The following is a 9,567-nucleotide window of genomic DNA, read 5'->3' on the forward strand; positions in this document are numbered from 1 at the left end:
TGACCTTTCGGAAAGGATCTAAAACCTCATGCCACAGGGTTGAAGCTCATCTCTAACTATTAGAGAGTAGGATAAAAGCTTCATGTGGGGGGCGGGCAGATTATCCCACATCTGCCTACTGTGAAGTTTGTTGCACCTTTCTCTGAAGGCCATTATCAGAGACGGTACTGGACAAGATGGACCATAGTTCTGATCTGATCCAGCATTTCCTCTCTTCCTAAAGTTGAGTACCCAAAAATTAAAGGCCACTTTGGGGAGTTTGGGCCTTCATTGCTTTGCCTCGGTTCCCTCATTTATAAAGTAGAGGGAATCTCTCTCAAAAGTGTGGAAGATTAGTTCAGAAAATGAAATGGCTACCTAGAATTACACTTCTTAAAAATCTGAGTGGAAACATTTAGGAGTTGTCATTTCTAAAGAGACTGTCTAGGTTCAAGAACAAGGCTTTTCAAACTTTACTATTTGTAGTGATCCTTTTGGATCAATTTCTTCAATTGTCCATTGACATGTGTCTAAGACTGTACTGTATGACTTTGTTTTCTAGGCCTCTGGAGCAAGTTCATCTTGAAACTAGCCAGCCATTATGGAACCCATTGACATTCCAAAACACTATATATAAATAAGCAGCCAAAATCAGAAAAGGAACAGGGATTTAATACTTTTTTTAATGATTATTTTTGTGAAACATGTACTCTTTTCATACGGGTGGCTTTTACAAGCAACTTTATCATTGTTCCTTTTTTTAATCATTGTGGTCATGGAAATGTTAAGATTCTTATCTGATTAAGATACAATCTAGAGGAGGAATCAGTTATTTAAAAAAAAATTAAATCAAGACTATTGGTTAGAGTATCAGATTTATCAGGTGTCCCTCAAAATTGAAATGTAACCAAGAATTACCTTTAAATCAGCTCATTTAGGATTTTATATTTAAACTCAGATGCATCAGTGACTTCTGGGGAAATGTTTCAGATTTAAAAAACAATTAAAATTTTAGGGGCTTTTAAAAGGGTTTCAATGAGAGTCATAATTATAACTCATTTGTAGTCAGTCATTTTACCCACCAACCCTATTGGGGCCTAGTGGGGTTGCACATTGTTTTGTTTATAAATTTCAGATATCAAAATAACCAACTCCTCAGGTATTTAGATGTTGTGGGAGCCCCTGTATTTCTATGAAAGAGAAACTAGAAAATGGGAAAGGATGAGTTTTATATGCAACTGTTTTCCGTTTTACTTTATTTTTCCCTTTGAGTTCAGTAGCCTCCTTTGCACTTCATAAGGCTCCTTTGAAGGGTATGGATTCTCCAAACGAGCAGTTGAACAAACTGATCATTAAAACTCAGCCTTAGCCATACTCCTCATGGTTCATTCATGACTAGATATAAGGATGCTGGACATGGGGAGAGAAACAAACTGTACAAAGAGGATTGGAAGTTGTTTTTATTTAACTCCAGAGAGATTTGGGGAGTGTAAATGCAAATGGCCAAGCCTGGGCTGTTTTCTCATTCATGTTAGTATGTGCTGTAACCGGCGGGTAAAACCGGAGAGGGGAGATAAACATTTCTTTGGAAATGACACTGCCATGGTATCTAAAGTTCTCCACTAACCATAAGAGAACTTGTTCATTTTAATTCTTGAGTGTTTAAAACTTTTCATTCCTGAAGCTTACCAGATATGAATGCTAATACTCCATTGTTCAGCTTATTGTAATGGTAAATGCTTAGTGTATTTGCTAAAAACTCATGATCTGTTCATGCGATATACTCCTTTTTGTTACAATTTTTTAAGAAAACTATTTTTGTTAATGTAAAGTAAATATTTCAGAGCAGAATTTTTAAACTTATTGCACTAAAGACAAGCTCTGTAAGAATAAATAATGCCTCAATGGTTTGTTCACTCCATACAAGAAAATCTTTTGAAAGAGAGCAGCCCTTCAGCTAAGCTTTGCAAATGGATTACAGAGGGATGTGTGGAGAAGCATACGATTAATGCCACCAGGGTTTGCTTATGTGCTTCCTTTCAAAGGATCAGACCTTTAAACTGCTGCCGAAGGGAAAAGGCATCCTGTAGTTTTTTAATTAATGAGTGCTCTTAACAGTTCCAGTGGTAGCTAACTACTTCTGTTTTGTTTCTGTAAGTCATTTGATACTTCAGTTTTTTCAGACTTCTTGCAATAAAAATCAGGATGAATAAAAGGATTTACCCTTATCATAACACAGACCAAACAGTATGAATATAAATAAACTGTAGCTGTTCGAGGGCAAAAAACTGGCTTAGGCTCTGATCCTGCAAACACTTATGCAACTGTGTAGCGTTATTCAAGGAAGCAGGACTGCTCATGTAAGTCAAGTTATACACCCGTGTAAGCATTAACTGGATCAGGGCTTTAGTCTGGGATTTTAAATGGAGCAGTGGTTAGGTCTCTCAATGTAAATTACATGCATCTGTCAGGACGTCTCGGAGGCGTTAGGGCAGCCTTCTCTTGTGCCCGGAAGGAGGCTGCGGCATCAACGGCCAGAAGTGCACTGGAGTTTGGAGACTCAGAATACTTGCCAAGATCGGTGGGGTTTGGCAGCGAGTTCAATACTGGCTCAGCAGGAACCTAGGAGCTGGATTCCAAAGCTAAGAAAAGGATTGTCATGTCCCTAGCTACTCCACAGAAACCGCAGCTTACACCCTGCTTCCGAAGACAGCATTTGACGTGCTCTGACGGAAGCCTTGGATTCTCCTCACTTTGATGACCTAACATCATATTCCTGCCATGACAAGTTCCACAACTTTGGGTTCTCTGCTCCCTGGAAGCTGTGGGGGAAGGGGGTGCTTTTCAGTTAACTTACAACTGGAACTGTAATCAGAAACAGAGTTTGTATTTTTGTATAACTTGCCTGTGCATCATTTTTATAACAGGGCCTGTTTTACAAATAAATTGGTTTTCTTATCACAGTGTGTAGAAGTAGTTATGGACAATACTTTTGTATGGGTAGCTGTAATTTTCAAGTTATCTATCATGATAAAGTTCTTAATTCAAGTGTACCATTCCTTAGCGTATGTCCAGCATGCTTAGCTTCTCAGTTACAAAGTAGGGTCATGCCTTACTGAACTATCCCAAATGCCCTGGCTGTTCAAAAGCATTCCTTTCCCAGGCAGGCTTTCTAGTGGCACTTCAGTGTTTTGGATGCTCTTTGAAACTTACTTTTGCAGCAGCCTACAAGCTGCCCTCTTCCTCCCTAGTCCCTCCTTTGTGTGTGGAGAGAGAGGTGGAAAACAAGTCTCTAGAGAAAGTTGCTTGCAGAGCAAGTTTTAGACGCTCGTTGCCTGTCCTGATAATGAGGGTAGTGGGAATGTGATTTCTCCTGCAGTAATATCTACACCTGGTAGCTGAGATGCTGGACACTGCCAGTGATAAAGGATTTAGACACTTCTTCCTATCTGGTTATCAAAGCTAGTGTCAGTGCTACCATTCCCCCCTGTACTGGGCGACGCTTACTGGCGAGGGGGTGGCTCAGAAGGATAAAGTTGGGGAAGCCATCTCCCCTGACGCTTAAAACCTCTGCCTAAGCAAGAAGGATTAGAGATTCAGCCAGGTCAGCTTGGATTTAAAATCCTAGCCTGGGTGAATGACCGCACATTTGGATTGTAGCACGTTATGCAACATATTCCTAGCTTTGGTCACAGAAGACCTGTTTGCTACACTTCAGGTGGAGGCCGAGCAGTGTCCGGCCCTTCTTGCCTCCCCCTGTTCTTTAAGGACAATGTGCTGGCCACAGGGAGAACACACGTACCTGTGGAAAAGCTCTCATTTCTATATTTCTCTTTCAGCAAAGGGGCAGCTGCGCACCAGCCCCCCTTTGCCCCACTGACCTCAGCATGTGCCAAGGGCATCCTCGCCTCCCCAAGGCAGTGATTCAGGAGATCACCTGGACTAAATGGGGGGGTTTAAGGTGCTTCCCCACCACTTATCTCCTGCCTGAGACCATCCCCTCTTCCTCACAGCAGTTGCAGTCATTGCAGTCGCCATACCACCACCTGTGAGATCTCCGCGCGGCTCTAAGCATGTGATGCGAACAACTCAAGATGCATCCCCAGCCCCTGTTCTTAGTTTGATTCCTGGGGTTGCATTCAACCCCAAGTGTGCCCGTTGGCAGGGCTGTCTTATGTACAGCTTTCATTTGGCTCTGTAGCTCGAGAGAGTCTTGTTGTTCGGTGTCTCCCTTCTTGGTCACACACTAAGTGGGGCTCACTCAACCTGGAAAATCCAGTTATGGGCTCACAGCCAATCTCGGGCTTCTCCAGTAGCTTCTGTATAACTCCCTCTGCTGGCGATAGCTGCCTTTGAAAGGGCTTTCCCCACAAGCAGCAACTCCCTTGCAACAAGATGCCCCCTTTTTCGGAGATGCACACTGGCTGGTGGCTCTCCCAATGTAGAATGGTAGAGACAAGAGTCCCAGCTGAGTCAAATGTTCGACCAACTGATCTGCCAGGATTGGAGTTTCTTTTTAACGTGCCCTCATGACATGCACTTTAATGGCTTGCTCTGAGCAGTTAAAATGTATTCTATGAATGTATGTTGTAGATTCAGAGTAAGATGCATATAGCAGACTTTTGTATAGTATATAATCACCAAACAGTGATCATTCTGGTCTTCATGCATATTACACATTGTATTGAGTAATAGTCATTTAAGAAGTACTGTGGACCAGATCTAAGAGTGAGTATCTAACTTCAAGTGCCCAGTTTTGAAAGTCTTGGCCTGGGCTTATATGGTCACTATTTTCCTAAATCTAAGCATCAGTTTCATAAAGTGTTTGTTAGTAATAGGTCCTGAGCTACATTATGGCTGAACAAAGCCTGTAGTTTTTCAATTTAATAGTCCCAAACCCAGCTCTAAAACTAACAGATTTGTCTGAAACATTGTGCACACTCTGATAACAAAGACATTCGGTTAAGTCACTTTTAAATGTATTTTTTTTAAAACAATGTCTTTGTTGACACTTGCTGTTAATATTGCCTATGGGCAGAGACTAGTACGTTTCTCTGTTTCATATGCTGTCTAGCCACTGTGTTCTCAAGCTGCTTTCCTTTCTGGATAGATTAGAGAGGGCTGGGGTCTCAACTCTTTTGTTTGTAGCCTGGGATGTGTTATGGAAAACACTGAGAACCGTTGGTGTACCACAGTGCTGCAAAGTTTAGCTTCAACGTAGCAAGAGAATGCAACCAAGCCAAAACGATTTTCAGTGACATTCTAAAATCACAAAAATACTTTTCTAGTCCCATTAAGCTATTTGACTCCATTTATTTTTTAAATAGATATAGCCACCTACCATTCTCTTTAACGAATGAAACAATTAAAACCCTTGGGGCAACTTTTCTCCCCAAAGGGGAAAACATGCAAATTATAATGCTCTGAATATACCTGTTCTCTACAGGATATTTCAGAGGAATTAGAACAGATAGTTGTCTGGAATTTCCATAGGGAATCAGCCAAAATCCTATAAAAATAGTTGGTGGAAATTCTATTAAAAACACAAATTACCGAGTACTATGGGGTCAAAACCTGTTTCTTACTGCTGAAATTGGTTCCAATTGATGTTCAAATAAATGAAGCAGGATGTTGGACATACCTTAACAAAGAACTCAGAGTGCTGCAAGGTTTTACAGCAGAACCACCACCGGTCTTGAAAACTGAACTGCAATGCTTTAAATAAATTCAAAGAATGCTTTGACCTCTGAATTATTTGATGGAAGACATAGGTAGATTAAATTACAAGCAGCAGACAATTTAAAACTACCTTAAGGTTGTTTTCTCTGCAGCAGTTAAAGGCATCACTGACCCCTAGAACAGCAATGCCTGCATTTCTACAGGTATTAACTTGCACGAGATGGGACAGTGCTTCTCTGGACAAGTACAAATGTGTTTTGCTGGGATTTTCAGAAGAGTTTAGGAATGCAATTCCCGTTGAAAGTCAGAGGGAGTTTCATACCTCACTCCATTAGCCTCCTTTGCTCTTAATGCAAAAATACTTCACTTACTAGAATGTTGGGATTGCGTAGACCTTTACCAGGAGAGTGAGAGCCCAGGTGTAAGTTAGGGGACCTACACAGCAGAAAAAGGCCAGAGAGGCAGTCAGTGAGGTCTCTTCACTGTGGAGTAATATTCCTAACAAAGCAATGCAACTTAACACGAGCAGAATAAAAAGAACCCTCCAACCCTCCTTCCCTGGAACATCTGTGCAAAAAGAGAGGGAAAGCTGAGCTACAGTTCACACTTTGTTCGCTAGGAGCCAGGTAGTCATCCTGTGCCCGTCACCTCAGGATTATTCATGTTTGTCAACAGCTCCTAGTTCACAGGCGCAGCCCATTCCCAGTGAAGTCAATGGGAGTTTCACCCTTAAATGTAGTGTGAGCAGAAGTAGGCTCTTACTCCACCTCCTTAGACAGATAGGGGAAGAGACCTGTATACCCCCAGCCCCATATGCTCTCTCCTGGTTAGTGGTACATTGTAAAGCAAATCTGAGTAGTGCTTGGTTTACAAGAAGTCTTGTTTCCTTCCTGCCATTTTGAAGGAAGTTCTCTTTGTAATAGACTCATTAGACCAAGGCTCTGGCTGAGTTACTGAAGTCCTCAAATATCGATTTAAAGACTTCACGTTATCGAGACTCTACCATTTACTGTAGTTCAAACAAAAGTGCCCCATGGTGCAGAGGAAGGGGTCTCTGCCAGTCTGACCTGGGGAACAATTCCTTCCCAGCCCCAAACGTGGCAATGAGTTAGACTTCAAATGCCTTATCTATTTTACAAGCTGGAAGCCCTAGAAAAGATGAGCTGAGGGAATGGATGGTAAAACGTAGATACACCCTAGCACAGTTCTGTCACAAGGTGTTCCCATCCTGCACCACAAAGATTGGGAATCATTGGCTGGCTGGTGGGCCTTGCGGACGTGCTCAGGGTCTAAGATGGGTCTCTAGCACACCCAAGCACAGCTCTTTGGCCACAGTAAAGTAGGGTACACACCTTGCTTCAACAGGGCTGTAGGTAATTACTTTGATTTTTAACAAGGAAACAGATGGCAGGCACATGTTTAATTTTAGGGGCGAGGCGGGGTCTGGGAGAGAATAAGGCGGGGAGGGGGAGGCACTCTGCGAAGTAGTACTGCCCTTACGTTTTCTAACACTCATTCTTACAGGGCCAGACCCACAGCTGGTGCAAATCTCGCTCTAAAGACATTGGCATTTCACTGAGTTACAGCAGCTGAGGATCTGGCCCACAGCACTGTCCGCTCCCACACTCAACATGTAGGCTGCAGGTGTTACCCCCCTGGCTTCACTGTGATTAAAACAAGCATGTCTGTGAGCCAGGAGCAGAGTGTGATGGTAGAAAGTAGGTAGCTGGGAGGGGACATGTCTCCAGAACAGCAGTGGATTAGAACGACACCTGGCCCAGATCCACAACTTAGCTACCTCCTTCCTCTCCAAGATCGCCTTGTTTCCTTCCTCAAAGCCTGAGTAGTGTGTGCTGTGCGCCCTGGCTAACGGGGGTCTCTCAGCGTCCAGCCTCTGGCTGTGTCCACCTTCCCTTACATAGGAGTGGGACCCAGGGTGTGTCTAGGAATCCTACACGGGCAGCAGATGGCAGCCCTCAGATGAGTGCTCTGCCGCTTGCTGTCCACTAACTCATTGGTGCCCGCCCCCATAGTGCAAGGGGCCTGCCTTAATCCTCCCCTGCTACCTAAACAAACTGGTTGGCCCTTGGAACAAAACCGTAAACAGAATTTACTTACTTCTGCAGTCCAGATAGGCATTGACAAAGGTTGGCTGGAGCCCTTCACAGCTGAGTTTCATAGGCATAAAGAGGTCAGAATATAGCCTACAGACCCTTCTTAGTGGCTCAGAAAGCGTATGTACCGTTGCGGAGTTTGGCAAGTGTTGGGTCCTCTTTTATGGTCTTTTAGCAAGTAGGCAATAAGGAAGGTGCAGCCGTCTACCAGCAGATTGGCATTATTTTTGTACTGTTGGGATTGTATCACAGATAGTTACTATATTTGATACCGAAAAAGTGGGGAGTCAAAATCTGTTTGGAAATGCTGGTTTTACAGACCAAACATGGCTTAAGTACTTGCAGATGGCGTTGTTACAGTCTTTACCACTACTTCATCCTGGTGCAGGCTTTTCATCCAGATCACGCATACTTCTAACAAGGGGATCAAACCCATGGAATGTATTAGCAATTAATGTTGAATCTTGCTGGTCCGTTTACTAAGAAGTGTGCTTCTTTCCAATAGAATGCCACCTCCTTTTGGAATAAAACTAGTTAACGTGACACTGTTTATTGTTGTCTGAGAACCTGAAATGTGTTGTAATGAAAATTGTAAATGGTGGAGGGAAGGGAAATGAACAGTTCTGATCTAATATTAGATTTTCTGTGTAAACTGACCGTGGCAGAATACTGATGCAAACTGTATTTTAGTCTGACAAATGTATAGAATTTTTTTATGTATCAGAATAAAGTTTTCTAGAAAAGACTTTTTCGTGTCTCCTCTGTTGGCTGGCAAGATGGTTTCCCTTGCAGTATGGGTGAGTAGTAGAGTGGGACTGGGCTTGGTGGGCAGAATTGGTGGCTCTGGATTAAACTTCCCCTGAGGTTATATGGAATAAAGACTTAGAACTACAATGTGGCCTATCCCCACCTGGGTATTAAAATGTGTTAGCCATCATGTTTCTTATACGCGCACCTTTTTTCCTGACATAGGCAGGAAAAAAATATATTCAGATGTCTATCCAGTCCCTCACTGTCTGAGATAACACATTTGCAAGCAAATATGCATGAGCGTGTTACTCTAATGCCCCAAGGCTTAAAAAGGCAGCTCTAATATTAGACCATGCTCCTCACTGTAATACCTCATTACTACTGACAGTAGCACCTGGAGCTCTCAAAGGATCAGCATTCCATTGTGTTAGGTGCCGTACACAAAGACATGCTCCCCACTCTGAAGCTTTTACAGTCCAAGGCCCCAGTTCTGCAGTGCTTTATAGACGTGCTTAACTGGGAGTCTCATGGCACATTTTTATGCCCTTTCAGGATCAAAGCCCAAGAGGACAAGTAGCATAGCAAGGATGGGAGTGCAGAGAGGCAGCATAATCCTGTGGATAGGAAACTGGACTGGGACTCAGAGGACCTGTGTTCTCTGCTACAGCCTGCAGTGTGACCTTGAGTGAGTTTCTGCCTCCCTTTTCCCATCTGTAAAATAGGGGTAATGTTACTTACCCACTCTCCTGTTCTGGGGCCAGTAAATGGGTTTAAGTTCTTTGAGATCAGATGAAAGATGTTCTATAAAAGGGAACTTATGAGATAATATCCGAGCACCTCAATGCGGCCTAGTTCAGTGGGATCAGAGAGCTCCCCTCCTTTCCCCCCGCATGATAGCTGTCAATTTCCTCTTTTGTTGCTGCCAGTTTCTCAATGGACTATAACCAGCCATGCAGAGCGGTGTTTTCTCCCCACGTTATCCTTTATTTCCTGCAAACGCAATGCTTCGGGGGCTTTAATTTAACTGGGAGCTATTGCCAGCTCA

At 43.1% G+C, this 9,567-nt stretch overlaps 1 protein-coding gene across 1 annotated transcript in view; it reads left to right on the forward strand.

Annotated features, from left to right (window-relative positions):
- Positions 1–8,517, forward strand: part of SLC44A1 (solute carrier family 44 member 1) — a 101,006-nt gene extending 92,489 nt beyond the window's left edge. Inside the window, exon 16 of the mRNA XM_034773113.1 lies at positions 542–8,517. Coding sequence (XP_034629004.1) covers positions 542–565 — 24 coding nt within the window. The 3' untranslated portion in view covers positions 566–8,517. The remainder of the gene's footprint in view (positions 1–541) is intronic.
- Positions 8,518–9,567: the final 1,050 nt, after the last annotated feature.

Source organism: Trachemys scripta, chromosome 6 (assembly GCF_013100865.1).
Source record: "Trachemys scripta elegans isolate TJP31775 chromosome 6, CAS_Tse_1.0, whole genome shotgun sequence".
Taxonomy (NCBI): Eukaryota; Metazoa; Chordata; order Testudines; family Emydidae; genus Trachemys; species Trachemys scripta.